General features: G+C 44.8%; 1 protein-coding gene across 1 annotated transcript; it reads right to left on the bottom strand.

Annotated features, from left to right (window-relative positions):
- Positions 1-488: 488 nt before the first annotated feature.
- On the bottom strand, positions 489-22,946 carry LOC105282961 (hillarin). Its single transcript, XM_011345318.3, has 12 exons — positions 22,248-22,946; positions 16,276-16,741; positions 11,801-12,035; positions 5,921-6,037; positions 5,620-5,792; positions 4,764-5,007; positions 4,068-4,294; positions 3,501-3,722; positions 3,239-3,388; positions 2,230-2,419; positions 1,574-1,831; positions 489-1,352 (listed from the first exon to the last, which is right to left on the bottom strand). Exons 2-12 carry the CDS (start codon positions 16,617-16,619, stop codon positions 1,041-1,043), a joined length of 2,472 nt encoding a protein of 823 aa, XP_011343620.3. The 5' UTR covers positions 16,620-16,741; positions 22,248-22,946; the 3' UTR covers positions 489-1,040.
- Positions 22,947-26,312: the final 3,366 nt, after the last annotated feature.

Below are 26,312 nucleotides of genomic sequence, written 5' to 3'. Positions count from 1 at the left end.
ACCGCGGGGGAGGATCATTACACGCGGAAATACTAACTCGCACGGATGATACGAGCACGACGCGATCGTTTTATAAGCGCGCCTCCCCGCAAGTGCGATTCAAGTATTGCGCTAATAAACCGCCCGGCTTGGATACACTGAGAAAAAAATGTAATTGATCCAACGAAATGTCTTGTCACGGGGTGCCAACAAAATATATACTTATTTCGACAAGTTATGTATTGAAACAAATATGTAGTTCTTGGATTACACACGTGAGAATTATAATCCAACAATTATATATTTGATTCAATATGTAACTTGTTGAAATAAGTATATATTTTGTTGGCACCCCGTGACAAGACATTTCGTTGGATCAATTACATTTTTTTCTCAGTGTACGAGGGTACCACTATCCGCCACTACTTGGGAGGCTCTTAGTGGAATGTCTCCCGCGTCGGGGACGTTGCGCAGTTAGTTTTACATTAATGGTTATTCTTCTTTCTTTCTCTCTCTCTCTCTTCAAGTCGTAAGCCTATTGTTAGACTCGAGGTAGCGTGTCAGCTCGGAATTGCATGCCGCGGCGTTCTAATCTGCGCGACCTAAAAGTAGTCCTTAAGGAATGACGTAAAGCGTCACGGCTTTCACCATTGTCTCGTTGCCTCCACGCCGCTGCTCGGCATTACCGATCTCTTTCCTCCTCTCCCATGGCATCGATAAGTTCATCGTTACTGTCCGATTATACTTCCTGGGATGAGAACGAGGACGATAAGGTCGTCGGCAGCGTTTTGAAGAGGGTGGAACGGGCTCGTGGACTACAACAGGCGAGGCTTTCGCGAGACTTTCGGAATCGTCGGCGTGGAACTTTTGAGATCGCCTCGTCGCGGTAACTTGCTTGCTCGCCGTCGGAAACGCTGAAAGAAACGCCGCACTCGCGACGCTGACTTCGTCGTCCGTCTTTTGGCGAACGCCAAAAAAATCCCATTCTAGTAACTGTATTCGCGACCGGCGGAAATCTTGAGGGAAAGTCCAAGAGATGTCTGAAGAACGGAAGCACTCGCTCAATTCCTCTTACTGGAGTTGATGAGATATTTGCAACAGTGCGTAAGCAGATGCTTCTCGCCGGTGACATCATGCTGAGTGGTTGCCGCAGCTGTGGACTCCCTGGTGTACACGTCCAGGCCGTATTGGCCCTCTTCGGGGAAGCTTATGGAGAAAGCGACCACGTCGTCATCGGCGATGGAATGCGTTACGTATTTGGATAGGCGCTTTTCCTCGATGCCGTTCTTGTGCAGAGTTGCCATGAAGTCCGTCAACGGCCTCGACATGCGAAATTGTATCTCCAACTCGCGCCCGGCAAACACCAGAGCCTCCTAAAAGATAAATTGCGAACTATCTGTCTTTTTCTTTTTCTTTTTCAGACAAAAAGATAGAATCTATCGTGAAATTTAAATATTACAAAACTTGACTACGCTTCATGCGTGACTGGAGTATTCTATATATTTTCAAAATTTTTCAAAACTATCGTTAATCTCAGTAGTTATTTCAGTGTGAATTGTAATTGTGAGCGGATCGATTTAAACTGTTGACTTACCTGATGAGTGATGGGTATAAGTCCGAATAATCTCGTGGCTTTGGTGGGACCCCATTCACCGCTGGCGCAATCCGGCAATGGTACCATCACCGTCTGCAGTTCTTCGCACGCTATTTTGAATTTACAGACGCTCTTGAACTTCATCGGCTCGCCGGTCAAGTACTCCTTCGGTGTTACCGCGTTAGCAAATATGTCGAGAAGAAAAGCGCCGGAACACGGCGCGTGAACTCGAAACGCAACTATATTTCCCACGACAGACTGTAAGAAAATACGATTTGTGAGATTTACTTAAGATAAAGAATCAGAAAAATTATGTTACATAATTTTCTTATTTTACGATCATTTTATAATAATATTTTGTAATAAAATTAGAAGTAATTTACACACAAACGTGAAAGTTTTAAAAAACTTGATTTGTTTAATAATATTATATTATTATTATCCATATTATTTACTCCAAAGTCTTTAAATCGATTATTATTAACAATGTCAATATTCCACAAATAGCGAAACGTTAATATTTATTCTACATATTTAATAACATGTGTAAACTATTTTACAAAACTTTCACGTGGGTTTGAGATTAGATAGATGCCACTTGAATCGTCTGAGATAAATCGTCACACGGATACGGAAGAGGCAGACTATCAATTTACCTGCATGACAAAACGCTTGAGCGACACACCGTCGTAGCCATCACCATCATTGTCGTAAAACTTGAGATTGTAATGGAAGATAAGGGATGATTGCATATGCGCCGGCATTGCTATCCTCACGGTTGCAGCACCGGTGGAATCCGTGTACATAACGGCATTTGTATTCGTATCCGGAAAGTAAAGACCGTACCTGTGGACGCAGAATTTATCCGAACGGTATTCTCTCTTTCTGCAACTTGCGTATGCTCATTGTTAATAGACCGACGCGCGCTCAACCCGCTACTCGCGCGATTATCGGTTTAATTGCAATCGGCGTATTGTAACGGTTTTTACACTCGCTTCAATGGAAGGATTTAACGTTATTAAAATGTTTGAAGCCGTTGCTGCATTTAGTAAATGTAGATTTCTATATAAATAATCGCAATACATTATTAGCATCTGTATAAAATATTGTGTAAAACGTTATGTTAAAAAATTCAGAGAAGTTTAAATTTACTGTATTTTTTTAAAGAACAATTGAACGATATATCTCTAAAATTCATTAACTTTAACGATTATTAATTATACATAATCAAATTAACAAATTTTTTAGAAAGAATTAAAATTTTCTTTCAAAAATATATAACATACGTGTAATCGATCAGAATTACAAAATTAATTGCCACAAGCATTGAAATTGTTTTATCAAGATATATTTTGCGTAATTAAAATGCAAAATAAAGATATTTTTATTATAATTAATAAAAATATCTTCTGGACATGTAAAAGAATGTAAAAGAATGCGATATACTGACATTATGAGATATTAGTCGCCACATGGGAAAGTTCATAGAAAAGCATTTGTGTGATGCACTCTACTAACGATTCCGAAAAATGTGGCCAGCACACTTATTCGATAATACATTTCATTCATAGAAGCCAAAACGTAAACTTTGCAGCAACCGATCCGCGCGACAATAGATGCCAGCCTTCTCAAAAGCGTGTTCCCAAAAGAGTAACGCTGCCGTACCTGAAGAATAGGGACCGCACGAAAGGCAGTTCCTCGAAGTCTTTAAGCGAAATCGGTTGTTTGAGCAGCTGCCAGTCCTCTTGCAGTGGGAAGAACTCGTATATGAACTCCCGGGGATCCGTCAGGAAGTAGTGGTCGTCGTACTCGTACCTAAAAATAAAATGTAACGTCAATCAAACTGCACGAGCGATGCCTTATCCACGTATCGCGTGATAAACACCATAATCGCGAATATTATACAAATTACACGACGAAATCATACCTAAGACTGTCGTTCTTAACTTTCGCCTGGCCGGGACGGGGAACCTCTTTGGCATTGACGAGGTGTCGGGCCCCCCAATTACACTGGACAAATCGCCACGCACCGGCGACGTAGACGGCGTTCCAGCTATTCCGGAATCGGTTGTCCTCGAAGCAAACGCCCGGCTGGTAGCCCGCGGACTTGCTGTAACCCTTGATGACCACGCAGTGCAGGCCAGCGTAACTGCGTTCCAACATAATTCGGACCGTCAATTTTTATACGAGCATACAACGTGCGTAACTAAATGCGTAGCAACGATATCGCGAAACTTTGCTACGGTGCTTTTACGCGTGGCTTTACGCGAGTTGGGTAAACTAGTGTAATGAATCAATAAAAACGAAGATGCTCGCGTATCAGCTGTCACGTATGAGCAGAAGTTTGATATGGTACTTTAAAGTTTTCTTTTTATGGGGAGCACCTCTTATTTGCTCTTTAGTTAAATCTTAATTTTAATAAAAGGATAAATAGATTTCACATTGATTAATTTCTTCTCCCCAAATTTAAAAGTGTAACTTGTCCTATTGTTACCTGCAGAGTCGCTTGAACAGAACGTGGTAACTTTCCGTGCCATGTTTGATTCCCCTCAGCAGACCCATAGGAGTATCGCCCCGCAAGTTTTCGTCGAACTGCATGGTGTTCAAATTCTTCACGGTGATCCATCGGAATATTGTCCTCGCCTTTTCTATATCCGATCCGCATCTGCTCACCAACTGTCGCACCAAGTCGGTGAACGTTTTTTGATCTTCTTGGGCTACCTAAGAACAACATCGATATCGTAAATCAGAGAGTATCAGCGAGACGTAATCTTACGAAAGTGTTGATAAAATATGGATATTACTTGACTCTCAACCGCTTCTTAGTAATCCACCACGTGAGATTTTCTGGCCCCAATAGTACTCTCAGAGATTAAGTGTAAAACAAAAAATAAAAAAAGCTACACCAACCAAAGTTGAATAAACTCTTGACTGGCCGAAGTAAATTATTCTCATTTAACTCCACGTAACCGTGAAATAAAATTTTAAATATATTTGAAAATCAAAGTAAAGCAAGCATTACGAGATAAAAGGAAATGAAACATTGTAATGCATGCCAAAATGCATCGTCGAAATATGACACCCCCGACTGATCGTACATCACAAAATCTTGTTTCAGCGACACGAGGGGGATGACTTCGCAAGGGGAAGCCGATGACGAAGAAAGAATTTTGCGGTGTGAGGGGCTTACCGAAATGGCTATCTGATCCATGTCAGCGAACTCCAGAGGATCATTGTAGATATGGTACTTGGCGAGGGTCGGAGGCTGCGGGGGTGGCGCACGCGATGGATAAGGCGGGGGCGGCGCTTCCTCGGCATAACCGTCTCCTTCGTCAAGGTATAAACTCTCCTGGAGCATGTACTCGCTTCTCGCCTCGTTGATCAGCTCCAGCATCTCCGAGCTCTGCTTCTCCACCAGCGCAGCGGTTGCCGCCCTATAAATTGATCAGGAGTAACGAGGAGCTTTGTGTGCGCGAAAACCCGGCTTCCTGGTCTCGCAAACGCCGATGCACGCGGGCTTGTTCATCGCTCGAGAAAAAGAAAAAAAAAGAACAGAACGTGAAACCGAAATTACTGCCACTCGTAATAAACGCATAATTCTTTCGCACATTTTTCGCGTGACGCGTGAAATTAATATTAACGGAAAATCCTGCGCGTCGTGTAACGCTGTTTCCGTCGAGGTCGATCGATTATGCGATATATTTCCAACGAGCAAATTAAGGATGACGTATTATACGCATCACGGATTTATTGAGTTAACGAAGTAATCTTTCAATTAAGTTTTAACGTTGCACGCTTGAAATTGTATCTTTCTCTCGTGTATTTCTCCAATCTTACTTCTCTTGATTGTATATGCACGTCATCTTAATTTGTATTCGTAATAAATCCGATTAGCTGTCTGCGCTCCCGTGGAAACGGGAGATTTCTATTATCCTTCTCCGTACTCGAAAATTGTACGTCACTTAAACTATGCGCCATGGTATGAGTACCACTTGTCCGATCTAAAAGCAAGCTGTAGCACATCGCGTTAATTGCACAATAAATACCGTTCGTGCTCCAGCATCTTGCGCGTGAGACTCTCCTTCTTCTTGTCCCTGCGTAAAGTCATGTTCTTCTCCAAGTCCTCCTTCTCCTGCTGAAATTGTTGGGTTCGAGCTCTTCCGCCTTTTTCCCGTTCCCATCTCGCCGACAATTGCTCCAGCTCCTTCTCCCACTCGTCCTTTTAAAAAAGCATCGCACACAATGCGTTGGAATTAATTTTGCTCGTAATAATGTAAATTACCTGCGATATATTATATGTAAAAGATTATGAGAAACAATAAATTATTTCCATATATTATTACATACTCGGAATTCCTCGCGAATTCGTCGGTCCTCCTCCTCGCGATGGTGTGCAAACTTCCGGTATAAATCATCCTCTTCCTTTCGATGCTTCATCTCGAGACGCGTCTGTTCATCGCGATCCTAATGCAGCAACAGTAAAAAGACAATGTTATAATAAATGATATTAAATATTCTTTTCTTATACATCTATCTTCAAACATCTTTTAATTGATAACGTGGATTGAATAATTCCACATGCCGTTAAAAAAATATCGTAATTGTAAAAATAATGACAGACTTCTCGAAACAGCAATGTATAACGAAAAAATCATCTAATTTTATTTTAATTCCGTTGCCATACAATTTTTGTCGGATATAATTCACTTGCTGAAATTCAAGTGTCGTATTCCGAGCGCTAGTCATTCCGATTTAATGTGATTTCAAAGAACAAACATGCGATTGCGCCACGTTATCAATTAAGGATTAAACTGTCGTTACGTGCCAGGAAGCGTTCCAGTAATCGTAAGAAGGCAGTGCTCGCGGATACGCTGCTGGACGCAATGAAACGTTTCTATTTCTTAAAATGCCTGCAGCGCTGGCCTTAGAGGTAGGTACTCCACTTTTTGTATAATTTACTTTCACGTCGCGTTTCTGCTTTCATCCGCTTCGAAGGGAGCCTCCTCGGGAGAACGACAACCCACCGTTCGTCGGCAAAAGTGAACTAATCCTCTTCCGGCGTATTTTTAAAAAAATCATACGTTACGCTTCACGAGTTTGTCCTCTCGCTTATTGTATATACTCGCGATCGGAATTGTTAATACAACGAAAATACCAGCGACAGAACCGTTATCGGTAAAACGCAAAATTATTCTTTTGAAACCACGCGAAAAGATTTCTGCGCTTTCGGAGCAGCGATTCATCAAACATATATGTTTTAACAACAATTCTAGCATTAATTAATTTGATAAACAGGCGCAACGGTGAAGAACGAGTGAAAAGCGTGTAAGATTTCCGCCTGCAATTCTTGTCACGGAAAATCTAGAGAAAATCTGCCGGCGACATTTCGCAAAATGACCAACGAGGCTCCCAGGGCTCGGCACGATTCTTTTGCCCGTGTTTTAGGCTTTTCACCATTACGTTAGAAACAGACGGGAGGGTTGTCCGCTCGCGTTTAACCGTATCACATTTTAAGAAAATAAATAATAAACCGCTCGGCGTGTGCGGCGCGCGGTGCAGGGCACGCGCGCAGAGGCGCCCTGACTTGTTGCAAGGATCCGTTTGTCGTACGCAGTTTATTTGCGAAAATGGGACAGCAGCCCTTTAACGGGCTAATTTTCCGTAAGCGTTTACGCGCGGAGGCGCGTGAGAGACGGTCGGTGGGATACACGCTCGCACACGCCGCCACATCCCCACCGGCTCTTTCCGCGGCCCCGGCAACGATTCTCTAATTAGCCATCAAGTGCAGAAGTACCGCAAGCGGAAATAATTCCGCCACCCCCCGCCGTCCCGCAAACGCGGGGATTTCCTTCGCATGCACGCGGCGCGCACATCCCCGCCGGTTTCGTGCACGAGGAGAGTAAGACGACGGTGCATGTACGCGTTCTTCCGTGGTAACGATTTGAATAACCGCGAGCGACGACTCGCATCGTACTCGCTCGCGTCGTGAGGAAACCGCGCGGGCGGCGGCAGGAAAGTCAACTCGCTTGAGAAAGTCTTCGCGAACTTGGCGTCACGCCCTTTGATAGGTCGAACAATTGTTTAATACTTTTGAAAGATTTTTTATCTTTCACTTTGCGTCCCTCTCTCTTTCTTTCGTATTGTTTGCAGTAACTTTTAATTTTCTACAGTAAGCATTCTGGAAATGAAACTCGCGTTAGATCATTACCCACGTAGAAATTTCAAAACGGTCCAATACTGGGACTGTACCGTTTGCCATCGTGGCAGTACTGGCCGCCAGTATCGTGCCAGTACAGATCCGACACAGGAGTGTAACGCCATGCCGTACTTAATTGCCAGTACTGATCCGACACTGGCAATAATATATGGACCAGTATTGGGTAAATAACTGCACCAGCATTGGGCATAGAAATGGACCAATTAATGTATTAATGTATTTTTTATATATATATAATATGTGTTTTGTACTATTTGTATTTGTGACTTAAATATTATAAATAAAGACTAATGCAAACAACATTAGTAAAATTATTTTGTAAATGTCGCGTGAATTAATATCGCGTTAAAAAGAAAAAGATGTTAAATCGGTTTTCCGGATGGTTATTTATACGTGATAACGCAAATGTTTCTAGCGAGAACGTCATGCCTGATCTGGCCATCTATCGGTCGCTGGTGAATCAATATATTGTTATAATCCTATTCTAAAAAAGGCGTGTTAACTTCGTGAAGTTCTTTTTTATCGAATATTGAGGCCTCTTTTCCGCGACGAATTTCGTGTGACTTGAACTTCGTGTTGCGAATGTCAGAATGTTATAGTGGCTGTCAGTGCAGTTATATTGACAATTGTATTTATTATATTATTTTTATTTTATTTTTTTTTATTTCTTATTTTATTTATAGCGCGCGTAGCGCGCGCCTGTGTTGCTAGTTATATATTATCGGCAATGTATGTAGTCGAATGCTGGGTCTGTGTCGGTTGCCGAAGCATGGCCTGTCTCGCAACCAGTACTGGTCCATGTCTGTATTTTATAATGGCCCGTCACATGGCCCGGTTTTTAACAAGTACTGGGACAAGACTGTCTGCCAACTCTTTGCAGTACTGGCCGCCAGTATTGTGCCAGTACAGATTCGACACAGGAGTGTAACGCCATGTCGTACTTAATTGCCAGTACTGATCCGACACTGGCAATAATATATGGACCAGTATTAGGTAAATAACTGCACCAGCATTGGGCATAGAAATGGACCAATTAATGTATTAATGTATTTTTTATATATATATAATATGTATTTTGTACTATTTGTATTTGTGACTTAAATATTATAAATAAAGACTAATGCAAACAACATTAGTAAAATTATTTTGTAAATGTCGCGTGAATTAATATCGCGTTAAAAAGAAAAAGATGTTAAATCGGTTTTCCGGATGGTTATTTATACGTGATAACGCAAATGTTTCTAGCGAGAACGTCACGCCTGATCTGGCCATCTATCGGTCGCTGGTGAATCAATATATTGTTATAATCCTATTCTAAAAAAGGCGTGTTAACTTTGTGAAGTTCTTTTTTATCGAATATTGAGGCCTCTTTTCCGCGACGAATTTCGTGTGACTTGAACTTCGTGTTGCGAATGTCAGAATGTATAGTGGCTGTCAGTGCAGTTATATTGACAATTGTATTTATTATATTATTTTTATTTTATTTTTTTTATTTCTTATTTTATTTATAGCGCGCGTAGCGCGCGCCTGTGTTGCTAGTTATATATTATCGGCAATGTATGTAGTCGAATGCTGGGTCTGTGTCGGTTGCCGAAGCATGGCCTGTCTCGCAACCAGTACTGGTCCATGTCTGTATTTTATAATGGCCCGTCACATGGCCCGGTTTTTAACAAGTACTGGGACAAGACTGTCTGCCAACTCTTTGCAGTACTGGCCGCCAGTACTGTGCCAGTACAGATCCGACACTGGAGTGTAACGCCGCTGCCGTACTCTGGGCTACCAATACTAGGCCAATGTTGGGCCAGTTAAACAACCTCGGCAATTTCTACGTGGGTATTCAACTATTGAGCATAATTTCCTCGTTTCTTAATTTGAAATCTTCGAAGAAGTCGTGTCAAACAATCGGATGCTGGATCCCTTCTTAATAATTTCTCATGAAACCTTCACGCGAAGGATGAACAAATAAGTACATCCGACTCTTACTAAACCCTATTCATTCCGCACCCCCGTGTCACGTGACTTCGAGAGCCGCGACGGTTCTTATCTATCCGACTCGAGTCGGACGTACTCGTAATCGTGATAATTCCTGTCATTCGATCATAGTCGCGTGCAACTGCATCCGTCGCCGTCGCGGTTCCGGGGCCCGGGGTGTTTCACCAATTAAACGTAATGCCGGTGATCGTCGCCGGCGATGCCGGCGTGAGAAGCCGAGTATCCGGCGCCGCGTGGAGCGATTATCTGATCATCGGTAGCGCGCGTGTGGGCAGGAACGCCTCTCGGCGTGCATTGGGCTGCGTGTCGTCGATGGTATGCGAGAGCGTAGGAGGATACCCCCGCGTGTTTGTACCCCGGCGATACCGGAATACCGGATAAATCACCGGCGGTGATTACTCCGCCGCGGGGGACGGAAAGTCGCGATTGTCTCGCGGCTTAACGAACCCCACGGGGCACGACGACTCCGCGGAGCTACCGCGTGAATTATCGTATCGGCGGGGTGGCGTCGCAGAGGGTTTTTTCGTAGGACGAGAAGGGACGAGACAGCTTTTTTCGTCCCGTCTCGTTGGTCGTTGCTCGTGCCGTTGCCCACGCCGTTTTCGTCGTAACGCCATACATAGGCCGGTCGGCGGCCCCACGCCGAGATACGCCATGAATAAGGATCGATCGCGCCGCGCGGAACGCGCGAAAGCGCATTGAGAGAAAACGCGGTTCGATAGTGGAGCGACTAGCGGCTCGTCCTTATTACCGGGCCGCCTGTGCGCGGGTGGGAAAAGCGGTAATCTCATTTTCATGTAGAGTCCGTTCTCGCGCGACGGCTCGCATTCCCGCATCGCGCCAGAACGATTATCCGCGTATGGGAGTCACGCAGCGATGGGGAATGTATGCCGGATTCTGGCGAGCGCGCTCCCGCGACCGGAAATTCGGGAATCCAATCTCGCTGAATCTGCCGGATCACGCATGCATCACGCAAGGGAGAATATTCAGAGCTCGGTTTACCGCACGCACGTGTGATTTTCTGCCGCGATTCGTCCCGCATATAATAAATTCATTAATTACGCGTGTTGTTCTTTTAATTGATTCAGATGCAACATGATTATTATGCGCGATTATTTAATAACGCATCACTTGATTGTGCAATCTGCGTTTTTACGATTCGGGATGTGTTATTTTACGTTGATCTGACTTGATGAAGAATGTTACGAGATTACTAAGAATGTCGAATTGATCGGGTACCAGTCCGACTGTCACACGCGTTTCACGTATTCCGCGATTATCGACCGGTCTCATAAATGTCAGCTGGGACTTTTTTAGAAACAGGATCTGCAGGGATATACGCAATAGGTTAAACTTCGATTAAATCAATATTGATGCGAGGCAATATTGGCGCGGAGGCAGAGAAAGATGCTCGCCGATGACTTTGGCAGCGAGAGCAGCTTTCGCAAGAATCCAAAGTGAGGTATTACATCCGCATGCCATTGATCTGGATTTTATTACTACGGAAGTATCTACCCCCCTTCCTCCTATCCCATCAGACACCATTGTGCGTATTTTCGCTCATGCACACAATGCATCCCCCTATCGCTCCCCCTTTTCAGGAAGAAGCTAATAACCAGAGTACGCGTGCAAAACCTCAATTACCACATCGCGCGATTGTTCGCTCGCTCGCATTATACTTCGAAATTATCATTGCTAATTCGCGTTATTAATTAACGATTATTTTCACCATCGCCGGTGCCTCTACTTTGCGAACGCGACCATTGCCAAGGAACCCATGTCCTCCCGGAGACACCAAGGGTTTCTCCGAGGGTGGCCGCGGAATGCAATCTTCTTCCAGAAAACATTTCCCTCGGAAAATCGGTCGCCGACGTCGATGAGCGACGCCGCCGATCCTTGCCGCACTCCTGCCTGCCACCGTCGTGTCGGAATAGTAATGTTCTCGTCCTTATACGGCGACGGGCGTGCGGCGAGAGTCGGCGATTACATCAACCACGGCCGCACGAGCAATGACTCACCAGATAATAATCGATGGGTTTCTCGCGGGCCTTGCTGTAGCCCTTCTGGAGCTCGGTCTGCTTGAGCGCATGGGCGATGTGGAGGGCACTCGCGTCGAACCTGCCGTACTGATAGCTGCCGTCCCCCGAGTAATTGTGATTGTAGGGCGAGGATGCGCCCCCCGTGCCGCCGTGGAGACCATCGCGCTGGGACGACGAATTCGCCGATGGCGGCGAGCCGTGCCCGTTCAGGTGCCTGGCGTAATTAGGCGAGTCTACATTATTGTAACTGCAACAGAAGCGTGCGCACGGGGTTGCGAGGGGGTTGGCCGCAACACCGCGGGGCAACGTCGGTCTCTCACCGCACGGCTGGGGTTCGAGAAGCGATAGCGCATTAGCTCCTTCACGAGAATACCGGGATTAGCCCCCGGAGCACCCGTTCTTCCATCCGCCCACCCCCTAGCTCCGACTTACTCCTCTAATCTCGGATAAATAACACTTTCATCGTCGTGTCGTGGAGACGAGACAACGATGAAAAGAAAATCGTCGCGCGAGATTAGCGGAGAGACCGGTCCGGAGCGATGGAGGACTCTTGGTAGCAGATCCCCTGAAGCTAATCCCTTCAGCCGCGATACGCATCTGTTTGATGGAAGCTCTGCAGGAGTACCATGAAGATTCGATTTGTAAAGTTCACAGGAATGTTAAGGTCGAGTGCCACAGCTCTCGGATTAAAATTAATGGACTCTGTTAGCTGGGCAACGTAAATTCGGCTGTATCGCATGCGTTAGCTTGGCACTCAGGATAACGGTGTTCCAAGTGCGCGAGAAGGGCCCCAGATAACCATTTTCATGCAAAGCAGGGATTAGTTCCTTTGCTGCTCGGTCCGCAATACTGCAACCGCCATTCCGAGCTTTGAGATTTTTTGCCAAAATCAAGCTCGTTTTCAGTCAATCACCCGTAAGTGTGATCGCGGAAATGGATATTCCCGCGCGAGGGTTGCGCTGACGAGTGACGTTAACATTTACCGGCGACGACGGAATAAAAGCGAACACTCGGCGGTAACGTGCGGTGTCCTTGATACCGCCGAACGTTGCTCGTTACACGGCGATGCCGGAAAAGAATCCGGGTCGATGCCGTCGCGCCGTGGATTACGTTAACCCACATATCCGCCAACAATCGCCACCTCTCCTCCTCGAGCGCGCGCGAGCGCAAGCTTGACCCATAATTCCGGATAACTATAATAGAACGCAATTACACCGACGCGAGTCGCGTTGCAATTAGCGTTGCGGTTAAGTTCAACGGATCGCGATAAAAATTTTACCGCATGCGCCGCTTGTGAGAATTTAGTGGATCGTTTAAATGAATGTGTTACACCTCTCGCTCGTTCTCTCCCGAGTTCATTCACTTACACCGGAGCCTACGCTCCTCTCTCTCTCTTTCTATTTTGCTCCTTCTTGCTCCAACTCTCGTCTACCCGACTCTCTCATCGCGCGCGATCGTTGAGCCGGGGAATTACAAAAGACACGTACAAGAAGCAGTATCGGACTCGCCAAATCGACAATCATCTATCAAGCAGGCCTCAAAAAGGCCCCGGGGGGCCTTATTTAAAAATAAAATGCAGAAAAATGTAAAACTTAAAAATAAAGAAAAATATATGAAATAACAAATACAAGTTATTGTTTTATGTCTACAAATCAGTAGTCGAAACTTTAATAAAATATTAATAAAAACGCGTTGGAACAAATGTCAAAAAAATGCATTACTTTCCTGGCTAAATAATTGACATATTAGTGCAATAAGCATCGCGGTGAACCCGATTGATCCGAAAAGAACGGAAAAAGATTTGAAAGTTGGATAACGAGGGGCCCGAGACTCTCCTCGAGAAATTCTCCTCGCGTAACGCGCACGCGCGCATGTAGGCGCGAGCGTACGACTTTTGCGCGCGTGAGGCGGTGTCCATAAAAAGGCATGCAAAACGTGTACACGCGTGCGTGCATGATATTGCACTAAGAGATGTGCAAAGCAGCTGGTGACACACACGAGCGATCGCAGTATCGATAACTCCACGTGCGATACCGTCGAGATAACCGCGGCTGTTTTTGCGTAACGAGCGTACACGCTCGCGCGTAAAGTATGCGTGTCCACGTGCGCGAACGCGCGATTCGCGGACGCAGCGAGCTGACGACTCATGCGAGATGATAGAGCGCAGTCTTGCTGCATTGTGATGTTTACTTAATCGGATTATCGAAACGCGCGATCTCTTAATATTTCTTAATATCACGCCGGCATACCGAGATCGGATCGAATCTGCTGATAGCACGGGTGTACGGGTCTTTTAAGAGCTATTCATGTAGGTATCGGAGCCTGGTGTTGCACGCCACATGTTCAAACTTCTTTTCTCTTTCAACGTTTCACTTCTCACACGAATGCGCAGCGGATTTCTTAATTCTATATTGACGCGCTGGCTCTTCCTGTTGACTCTACCTGTCGGCTCTACGAATGCTTGGAACTTTGGCCTCGGCTGAGCGTTTTTGTAAATGGTAAAATATGTACATATATGGATTAATGCGCGACAAAATGTTGACCACATTTAAACTTATTTCCACGCTCCAAAGTGCTTTTATCGTACAAAAGAAAATATTTAATTACATTTTTTCTAAAAAGATTCAATTTTATCTAAAGAGATATGAGAGAATACTTGATGCTTACATATTGACACATATTTGAGAGAAGTATTTATGAGACATTATTAATTATTTCTTCATCTTCGATCCTTTCTTATTCTCCTACTGCTAATTCTGTATGTCACGCACATTGCGCTAATAGTAATATCCTTGCAACTGTAAAATCGAGCAAAAAGTGTACAGTAAAACGCGATCTGTAGTACGGCCTCTGCAGAAACGAGCACGAGCACTCATTGGCATTCGGGTTAAAGGCTAAGTGCAGCATTCGCGCACAAAACTGTCCGCTACTCGCACTTCATCCCAGAGTATGTCGGATTAAGGCCAACGTAGTCTTATTACGTAACGGGGATGGGTGAGGTGTCTGTTACAGAGCGAAAATCCACAAGATGACGCAGAGCCGAAGAATGTGCATACGTGATTAATAATTCACGAGAAGCTGTGCCGTCATCGTGTAATTAATTTGTTTGCTGGCAGAGCTTTATTATAACGTGCAATAAAAGATGAAAGGCAAATATATACACGTCACTAATATTGACGAAACGAAACTTGCGTATGTATTTAGAAAGTTTTCGTAAAGATTTGTAAAGGACATAATTAAAATTATTGAAGTTTAGCTGAGGATCATCTTTTTCGTTGAAAAATACGCGTCTATATTTTCCGTGAAACTCGATTTCGAGACATTGAGCAATTATTTCCAGCAGCGTTCGATCTCGATCGCCGAAGGGAAAGCGGAGAAATTAGACGTAAATTCTGTCGAGCGTGCCCTCGGGATATCCCTAACGTCGAAAATGCAGGACGTCAAAATTGCGTTTCTGCACAAAAGAAAGATTAAACGAGGAAAGACAAAAGGTTCGCGAGATCGCTGAAGAGCGATGGCCGAGATTATGTTCTCTAAACGACGGAATTAGAATGCAGCGTTGCGAGTACGTCGCACGTGTTGCAAAATATCGCATTGTTCGTTAATATAGGAAATTGGAGTAAAGAACCTATCTCCGCGCCTATTTACTATTCAAATGAGTTCACTTGAAAGCGTTGCGTATTTAAATCTATGCAGCGTCCTATAAGGTTGAATGAGACTCGCGCGCATTATTCGCTGAAAAACAAAAAACAGATACGCTCGCTGTTTTAGAGACAGCTATCACGCCGATATACATTATCGTAATAGTCCCGAAATTATTTTTAACGAAATTACTTCTATGCAGACAATGATTCTCTCTTTCTCTATCGCGCGTATACAGTTATGTTATCTCGCATTTCAGATAATAACGGTGGATTTGCTAAAGAAAGACACGCTGTGGCCTTCTGACTTGCGCTTATTAAAGCAATTAATTTCATTAACGCTGCGGACTGAATACCCGTGAATTGAACCAGATAGAAGGAAAACGAGGTATTGTACGCTGCGTTCGCGATTCAGAAACATACGACAACTGAAATGAAAAGCAAACATAATAAAATAGTCATGAAAATGCATTGAGCCTTCGTTACTGTTGCAATAAATTCCTGATTATTCAAGACTCGATTGGCGAAGCGAGATATAACGAGCTTGAGGCAACACCTTGCACCTTGTGCGTGCCGCAAAGGTCTGAAAGAAACGTTCTAACGCGGTACACCGCATAAATTTTCCAAGAATTTTTAATAGCTGATATTATTCTAATACTAGGCATCATGGCTATTACATGTTGCAGGATTTATTTGCATCGCGCACGTTTCACCGTGAAAAGCCAAAAGATTTGCTTGCAGATCTCCAGTTCCCGTGCATGCAAATCGTTCATGTTAAAACAGAAAAATATATATTACAAAATAGTTACTCACCAAGGTGGATAGACACCACGCGGCGACGCTCCACCAGCTCTGATCTGCTCGTTCACGTAACCGCTCCTTGGTACGTTGAGAGCGCTTCTAATGCCCACGCTGGACCCATCCAGGGTGCCGGGCCCGGGTTTGGGCACGTGGCTGCTGCAGTACACCTCCTTGTCGTTGATCGTGTGTTGATTGTTGTAGTAGGTCTTCAGGGTAAGCTTGGTACCGCAGATCGCGCACTTGAAGCAGCCCGCGTGGAAGAACGTGAAGTCCTTCAACGGACCCACCCTGTCCACCTGGTAGACGGTCTGGGCGCACCTCAGACACGTGCTCTCGTAGAAGTTCGGCCGATACATGATGATACCAGCCTTTCTGAATGAACCACCTTAGCCTGGCCGCGGATCCTCTGTCACGTCGTCCCGATCACCGCTCGCTGCAGTCTCGCTCGGCGCAGTGTTTCGCTCTCGATGCGTACGACCTTGGAAATTAAAGGCCTCGATCAGGGAATAGAGAAATTACCTCTCACCGCCAGGATAAATGCAAGGCGACTTCAGTGAGGCGAATAGCCGGGAATTACAGGCTGCTTAGAGATCGACGCATGACTCGCGCAGCGCAATTGTCCTTTTTCTAATTTCTCCTCGATTTTTCCGAAAGGAGAATTCCATCGGTTCTGTAATCACGCATTCATTTCAACATGCAAATAAAATTAATTTGCTCATTCTGCGCGATAGGTGAATTCGTACCATAAGTTTTCTTTTAACATATTTTTACATTTCTTAAACATGAAGAAAAATAATTTTTTCTTACTACGGAACATGTTTCAAGTAACAGAATTCCTGTCTAGCTAATTTTCAAGTAAGAAAGTAACATGGAATTTTTACAGAAATATTTTTCATATTTTTTTTATTTGTTACCCATCTATATCTTGAATGTATCACTTTATGTTTCTCGAAGATGATTTTCTCAAGTGGCTAACGGATACTTAATCCCTTTTCCGAGGACCGAACAGAATGTGCTAGATGACGAAGCTGGGAATCAAATTACACGTAACAATTAGTCACGATTGTTAATTACGCCGGCAGACTCTTCAACAGTCGCGCTCAAAGTACAATACTTCGTTTTACGCTCCAATTCGACAATATAGCGGCTTTCTTTTCTGGAGAATCCAAATTGCCGCGTCCGTTTACAGTCTGCAGTTGAATTTATCGTGAGATTTTTCGTTTCCATCGACAACTCTTTAGACTCAACACGTTCTCAGACATGTACTTTCGATACGTCTAATTTCGGAAGTTTTTGATCCATATTCCGAGATCCGGGAATAAGAACACGAAGTTAGCTTGTACCGCCGACACTTTCCTGCGAACTTTTGCAACGAATTATTGCCAATACCTCTCGGAGTGGGCGACTAAGAAGGTAATTGCAACATCTTTAATGACCGCGATATGCCTACGGTAACGTCGGCGAGATTTTCTCACGTATACGTTCGGCTGCGACCACTTAATAGAATTTCTACCATCATTTTCTGTTACCAATAACCAACCGATTTGTTAATGTACCATTTCGACTGTTCCTTTCCGTATCGGCCCAGATGTTTCTACGTTATTATTATTATTATTATGTGGTATATTATGTGGTAAAGAGGTCAGCTATAAAAATGGATTAAATGCCTTGATAAGCAACTGCGAATCTCCATGAAAATTGATATTTCCTGTTTTGAAAAATAATAACTTTATTATTGTAATGGAATTTATTACGTATGGAAAATGGTTCTCTCTCTTTTTCAAGGATTTTTTTTTCAAGGATTATTTGCTTAGGAAGTAAGCCAGTTATCAATCCTTCACAAAACTAAGCACGGAAAATGATCTGGCTGTTTAAATTAGCTGAACGCACTACTTCTTGCATCTATCCTGTCCGCAATGCTTTCTAAATTCTTATAATACCGCTGTTATTGCGGCTACTAGCAATCAAACGAACGTCAAGGCTGGGATTCTACAAACCTTAAATTATTTCTCGACTTTCCTTTCGCTAGTCAGGGATATCAAAGATAAACACTCAAATCAACAATACGGCAAATTCGCGTGATCTCATCTTTTCAAAATAATTTTTAGTTAAATTTTAAGTGTAAGAATCTACAAGATTATATCAGATTATATCAGAATAAAGTCATTATCGTTTTCTTCATGGAAATGCACGTTTGGAAAAACGCTCTGCATCACTCTTGCAGTAATGAATAGTAAAACGTAAAAGATTTCACCCTTACTCGAGGAAAGAATTAATTAACATTGTCGCAAAGTGAAATTCTTCAAACCGTCTCACGGTATTTTTCTCACGCTTTTCACTAGAAATATCACCTTCTCGCGTGACTAGTCCTCCTAATTAAATTCCTATACTATGCATTTCTCTGCACATAAATGTTACTTTTTATTAAGCGAACAGATTTATTGACGAGACGAAACGTGATTCAACGAGGAACGATCAGATGCTGAATTTACAAATGCGAGAATCAAGAATCTCTCGTGATCAAAATTCGAAAGAACGTCCGCGGGATATTCGTAGCAGTTAATCGCTCGCGCACGACTTCGTGGACGACTGGAACAATAGCACTTGCGACACGCCATTAGCAATGCATTCATAAAACACGACACGTGCCTACTCGCCGGGTTCTCCTTTCCTCGCGCGGAACAGCGAACCAGGCTTTTCGCAGCCGGTTGGCGAGGTCGTTCTCCTTTTTTGCCGTCTGTAACAATTTGTTGTACTCGGCGGGATCCCGCCGTGACGAAACCGATGCACGGTGACACCGTACCATACCGATGGAACGTATCAGAAAGTTCCTCTTCCGAAGAGCGAGCACGAGGTGCACAACGCCATATCGGGAGAAAGCATTTTCTGTACGACGTACGCCGCGCGTATCGCGACCCTCGCATCGCGGGAGAGTATGAGCTAATTCTTTGCAAATGAGGCCACGATGTGCACGACCTGCTCTCGCGGGATAGTTCGTTGCCCCGCAGTTGAATTTTCATGATCTCGAGACGCTCGAGGAAAGGTATAAAAAAAAACGAAAATACCGTCACGCAATGTACTTGTTATTGTACTGAATTTCAACGGACCTCACTCACAAGGGAACTAACACAACTGTCCCTCACCGATTTTGATGGGCTTTGAATATGTTGTAGAGCATCGAAAAATGTTAGACCCCTATTTTTTTTAGCTGCGTATCTCAACGTTTAGGGGTTGAAACAGCCCCTCGAAGATAGGGGTAAATTAAAAAATTTGACATTTTCGAAAAATGTGAATACACCGTTGCAAAGAGTATAAAATACTATAAAACTTTTGTACAAAACATTTTTTCATATATCTTATATTTTCAAAGATATTCGCTAAAAATGAAAAAATTCATTATCTTCGAGGGGCTGTTTCAACTCCTAAACGTTGAGATACGCAGCTAAAAAAATAGGGGTCTAATATTTTTCGATGCTCTACAACATATCCAAAGCCCATCAAAATCGGTGAGGGACAGTTGTGTTAGTTCCCTTGTCAGAGGAGATTTATACTTATACGATTAGAAACTCGAATTGATTGAAATCGTATATTTCCGCCAGAACGAAGCCGGATTGAGAACGACCTTGCGAACCGGACGATCGACATCGCTCGATTCATCTCTGCTGTCACGTTTTACTATTTTCGCATGTGAAATTGCTCGCAGCACGCTCGACATAAATAGATACGGTAGTTACCATCCGGCTTCGGTGCTGCGCCGCTTCACTTCAACGAGGTAATGTTTATACATGTGCTATCATCGCGCTGCATATAATCGCACCTGTGCCTACAACTCCGCGATGAAGCTAATAACGCGTAATATTGATTATGACGTAACTGTGCCCGATAGCGTTAACAACGTCTCGCATCTTGCGTCAGGTAACTCGTGCACACGCGATACTCGCCGCGCTTGCAGACGTTTGCGTTTGCAAGTCCTGTTACGTGCTAATAGAGAACGCGATAAATCGACGCGACCGGCGCACAAATTTTTGATGTCATCGCAGGAGCGATATTTCAATCGGACGATCATTTTCACGATGGAATGCCAGCCGATGTTCAATGCGTATGGCCGAGCGCGTTATAACGGAATGCTTAACGCGTTTCATCGAACCGCGCCGTCTTACCCCGCTCGCTCGCGACTGGCGAAGCGCGGAAATCGTAAAACCCTCGTAAATTTCGCTGTCTTTCGCGAGTGACTTTTGCGCGAACAGCCGCGGGTGTGACCTTCCGGAGAGGCTCAGAGAGGCTCGAGTTAATGATACAGGGGGGACCGGCCCCCCGAATGAAAGCGTAACCAGCGAGAAGATAAAGAGAAACGTTGTGCGACGAGGAGGATACGCGGTTTTCTAAAGACGTTAAAGTCTAAAGACTCGGCATATATCTGCGAATGAAATTGGTCTCTGCGAAACCCATTGCCAACATCAGGACACGCGGAAGAATTTACATTCCGCTGCTTTGCGGCTAGACTCGTTCCTAAAGACCACGATGACGTCCCTCTCCGAGCGACAGCCTTGCTTTGCTCACGCTCCGTGAATACGTCGACTCTCCGTGGAATGCGATCGGGGCGGTACGATTACAGCGAATTGCGTAACTCTGGAATAGCGAGGTGCAGGCTGTTGATCGAGCGGTCGATGCCGACGTCGATGGTCGCGCAATGGCCCGTTGCACCCTTATAGATCGCGCGAACGTCTTCCGGCGGTGATTCGGCCGGTGGATCGCGACGCTTCATTTATCGCGGCGCTCGTTACAAAAAGCCCGATGGCGTAATCGCGCCTACACGCTCTGGCCGATTCGCGCCACCGCGGCCGATAATCCGCCTCGGTGGAGCGACGTGGCCGCGCCGCGCCGAGATGACCGCGAGACCTGCGGAACGCAAGCGGGTAAGCGTTTTCGGCGAGACGCGGAATGTTTCACGGACGTGGAAATTATTTACGGCATTCCTCGCGTCGTTCATCGCACGATAATGCCCACATTCGAAGGCCCGTGTCCCCATTCTAGCCCACCTTCTCCTAGGTATTTATGCCCGTCGCACCAAGCCATGCCACGCCACGCCATACCGCACGCGTGGACCCACCGCGTCTGGCAGTGCCACGCATGCCGCGAGGCACGAGAAACTTTATTACGAGGAATAAATCGCGGGGAACGCGGCCGCGACTCTCGATTCGGACGTGCGCGCGAGCCCTGTCTCGCGAAGACGCAAGGACAACGTGGAATGCATCGTGCAGACGAGGAGATTATTAATCGTATCCGTGTACGAACTTCCGGTGGATTTGTATTGAATTTTAAATCATTATTAAGCTCCTTAATATGTCCAAAGATTGATGACACATTAAATTTGTTGTAGAAAGAAGATTCGTGTCAAGCAACGTCACGTCATTTTTAATGGGATCATGAGACTTGAAGTACTTTGAATTCACGGCGCGGACGAACGCGCAACGATGCGCCCGTTGACGATTCATGCACGTGTCCTAATTTCGGCGTGTCCGGCGATACTCTCGCGGTCCGACAGGTTTTGCACGACCGTTGGAGGCCGGTGGACGCTGAACGATCACTGGAACTTGGAGGATGCCATCCGAAGTGTTCTCCAGTCGTCCACGGGGATCCGCTAGTAGATCCGCGCGATTCCTCTTAATTAAATACAGATGGACCAAATCCGCAAAGGTGTCGTTAATAGAAGAAATCACGAGATTGACGATGGACAGCTGCGTTGGTCACAAGAATCGCGTAATTCATGACTGCTGGCGAATCTTTGCGCTCGTGCGCTTGCCGGAATTTTGCGAACGCGAAACGCCTGGCCGTGAAAGGAACCACAGCATGGAATCACGATGTGACAATTTGCTGTCCACCCCCAGGTACCGAAAGCCGAAGCAACGTCGTCGCTGCCGCTGGAAAACGCGTCGATTGCGCTATGCTCTGCCTCGAGCGGCGACGTCGCGCGTCATACGTACGTCCTCATAATCCTCGATTCAGCGTCGTCCGCGAGCAGTCTCGATGACTGGTTCCGTGACTGCCAGGCATGTCTCTCTCTCTCTTCGTCCGGACCGTCTGGTCTCCGGAATCGCCGATGGGCACGATCGCTTCGCAGCAGCCAGGTAGAGGATCGCAAGCAGACGACGATCGGCCTGGGGTGCACTACGTAACGATCGCGGCGAGAGGTGTCCTCGCGGTCCTCCGGCTATTTCCGTACCACGCATCGAAATCACCGAGTGGCCGCCGCGCTCCGTTTCGCGAGGCGCGGGCGCGCGCGAAGGAACGCGAAGAGCTGAAGCGGACGGGAGGAGCCGATCTCGAGCGGATCACGCGGCACGGAGTCCACCCGATTCCACCTGATCCCACCTGATCGGTTCGCCGATCCGAGAACGAGGACCGCGAAGAGCGAACGGACGATCGGAATCGCCAGCTACTCCACGACGATCGGTCACGCGGAGTATGATGTCGCGTACTCTTCGGGCACTCTCCTCCGGGCACCCGCGCGGATTATGCACGACGGTCACTCTCGACCTTCCAGCGCGACTCGCACGAACGTATCTGACACGCTTTCGGCCGTCTGCCACCTGGAATGAGGTCTCGGCACTAAACGAGGCGGCCTGGCGACTCAGATCGGGCCTGAATATCGCCACCTGCCTCCGTCGACGTTCCAGGAAGGTCTGAGGTGAGAGGAACGGCCATTTTGAGGCACAGGCCGATGGATCGGCGCAGGTGGCGCTATGGTTTCAGGCCCGACCTGCGTTTTACCTGCGTAACGGTCACTCCCTCGTGCGCGTCCACCTGGTGAGGACCTGGTGGGCCCGTCGCTCCGAAGGCGTATCCCGGGACCGGATGCCGCCTCGACATGCTACCGACGTTTTGCTTTTCCTCTTTAAAAATGAACAGAATAAAGGCACTATTTACGATCGTACAGGTGAATCATTTCAGAATGATTGCAAGTTGATCCATCCTAGTATTTTTCAGCAATCCTCCAGAGTCGCGTCTCCCCACGATGGACTTGCCAAGAATTCTGCTTGTACTAAAATTATTAACCTGGTCCTGGTCGACGATAAAAAATCTTATAAACTACTTATAAAAGTTATCTACATCATTGCTTGTGTTTTGCACGTAAATTTATTCAGTTGTATGATTTGTTTGTATTTATCTTGCGATGAATTAATTGTTGCGATAATTGTTTTTCTATCTTGCGATGAATTAATTGTTGCGTTAACTGTTGTTACATTAAATTGATCCATCCTAGTATTTTTCAGTAATCCTCCAGAGTCGCGTCTCCCCACGATGGACTTGCCAAGAATTCTGCTTGTACTAAAATTATTAACCTGGTCCTGGTCGACGATAAAAAATCTTATAAACTACTTATAAAAGCTATCTACATCATTGCTTGTGTTTTGCACGTAAGTTTATTCAGTTGTATGATTTGTTTGTATTTATCTTGCGATGAATTAATTGCTGCGATAATTGTTCTTCTATCTTGCGATGAATTAATTGTTGCGTTAACTGTTGTTACATTAAATTGATCCATCCTAGTATTTTTCAGTAATCCTCCAGAGTCGCGTCTCCCCACGATGGACTTGCCAAGAATTCTGCTTGTACTAAAATTATTAACCTTGTCCTGGTCGACGATAAAAAATCTTATAAACTACTTATAAAAGCTATCTACATCATTGCTTGTGTTTTGCACGTAAATTTATTCAGTTGTATGATTTGTTTGTATTTATCTTGCGATGAATTAATTGCTGCGATAATTGTTCTTCTATCTTGCGATGAATTAATTGTTGCGTTAACTGTTGTTACATTAAATAGATTTATTGTCACCTGAAGGGGACCGAAACCCGTGGTCGAAACGTCGTGACGGATTTTTCATTAAAGATATGGCCAGTATGGTTGAATATTAATTGTCGTCATCATTATTTACGCTTATAAACTACGTTCGTGAGAGTACAGTCTTCCCTGAAAGCAGATTCCAAGCTTACGATTCTTTTCAGACGGCGACAAGCTTGTATCGTTCGCTTGCGCCGCACGCTGGTTGGCTTCGTAATTACACCGTGACTGCACGCGTGTAACGACTTGATACGATGACGTGGCACATTTCTCCGATCCGACAGATGCTGGAATTGATGCTGAAATAAATGCAAGCGCGGATTACGACATGCATCATTAACGAAGCTGGTAAAGCAGAGTGCAAAGCAAGCACAGTTGCTTGCAGCCGGTGGCGGTAGCGACTTGCGAATCGCGAGTCACCGAGAGTCTCCCTGTGCTTGACGCGAGACATACGTCCGTATGTATCTATCGAGTCTACTCGATACCGAACTGCCATTTCTAGGCAGAAGCACGAGATCGGCGCGCAAGAGAGCGCGTGTGCGCGCCCACGCGGGTGCGCGAACGTATCGCGCACGTGGGAAGCGATTTATCAGCGATGACGCAATGGAGGCAACGACAGATTACACCTCACTCGAGCGCTGCTAGAAGTTCTTATGCTCCATTTAACGCTAATGCTTTAGCGTGCCGAGCAGCTCGCTTACGCGTATATCTCTGTTTCGTAAGGAACAGATTAACAAGCGCGATATCGCAAACGCAACGGCAATATCGACTGAATAGACTTGATAATGGGCTTCTTTAACGAAGTTGTATCGCATCTTATTGCAGTGTGATGAGCGAACAGTATCTCCGCACGATTACACCATCGCCGAGCGTGCCAACAAATCTGCATTATAAATCAGCGGATTGGACATAAATTCACTGCTAAAAAAACAGCTAAATTTTGGCTAATGGCGCTTCGAGATTCCGTTAATATACCCGCGTGACTCACATAAGTACAAATTTTTCGATGTCACACATCAGCAATGTGCGAGCGACTCTTATTTAAAACGATCGATTGATCATGTGATGCATCGAAGGCTAACAGAAACTTTCATGCTCACAGAAAAAAAAGAAAGAAAATATAAAAAATATTTCCAATACTTGAGTGCGAGAATATATAGAAGATTAATCAGCGCGATCATTGTTCTCGGCAACGCACAGTGGGCTAGAATCGAAAAAAGCTGGCCAAAAGTCGAATTTTTTCAACTCTTGGAAATCTGTGCATTTCGACCTTTTTTGATTCATGGATATCAGTATTTTCAAAAATGTGAAAGGAGTTTCGTAGGAAAAATTTCCTTCCCATTAATCAACAATTAATAGGAGGCAACGCGTTAATGTTCCGAAAAACGAATTATGAACGAGTATAGGCTATAGCTTACATTCTTGTATGCGGATGCAAGTAATTTTGCTGTTTACTCTATAAATAGAATTGAAACTCTTTTCCCAAACAGTTATAACCATTAAAAATGTTTGTTCATCAATTTGTGTTAATCTAAGTTTTTGGTTCCTTAAAATATAAGAAAGAAGTAAAGTTCAATATCATTTTTTTAAATAGCTGTAAAAGGCTGTTTGGGATTCTTGTTTTATCATCTTGTGTAGGATTCAAACTAAGTATTTCCGTTTGAATTGTGCACACCAACGCACACCTTTGCGTTATATACAGGATGTTTCATTTTTATTTTCATATCGTAATAACTCGAAAATTTGGCGTTTTGGTAAAAAATGTTTGAAATGAAAGTTGTAGGTTTTTAAGTGAAGCATTACATAGCAATACTAGTATGACCTTGATAGTGTTGTCAAGATCATGTACAGATCACCGTGAAATTTTTAAATGCCGCGAAACGTACGACGCGGCGCGGTAGCGACTGTAACTTTCAAGCTTCATAACTTCGAAGTATTTAACGGATAAATACTTTGTTATAGTGTTCTGAAAAGCTCTTGAGGTAAGCTACAAAAATATCTAATGAAAACTGGAGGTTCCCATTTAAAAAATTCAAGGTGACCTTTGCGTGACCTTGGCAACGCTATTCACGGTCATACTAGTATTATTATCTAATACCTGATTTAAAACCCTATAACTTTTATTTGAAACATTTTTTTCTAAAACGTCATGTTTTCGAGTTATTACTTTTGGCCAGCTTTTTTCGAGTTTAGCCCACTGTGCA

Source organism: Ooceraea biroi, chromosome 11, assembly GCF_003672135.1.
Source record: "Ooceraea biroi isolate clonal line C1 chromosome 11, Obir_v5.4, whole genome shotgun sequence".
In the NCBI taxonomy this organism is placed as follows: domain Eukaryota; kingdom Metazoa; phylum Arthropoda; class Insecta; order Hymenoptera; family Formicidae; genus Ooceraea; species Ooceraea biroi.
Note: the sequence above shows the minus strand (reverse complement) of the source record. Positions and strands in the feature narration are given on the sequence as shown.

Excerpts from the sequence above, each read along its gene's own strand:
- LOC105282961 (XM_011345318.3), bottom strand. The coding sequence starts at position 16,619 with ATGTATCGGCCGAACTTCTACGAGAGCACGTGTCTGAGGTGCGCCCAG. Across the intron at positions 5,793-5,920 it reads GAATTCGCGAGGAATTCCGA|GACGAGTGGGAGAAGGAGCT; the intron begins GTATGTAATAAT and ends CTTTTTTAAAAG. Across the intron at positions 2,420-3,238 it reads GTGCGGTCCCTATTCTTCAG|GTACGGTCTTTACTTTCCGG; the intron begins GTACGGCAGCGT and ends CTGCGTCCACAG.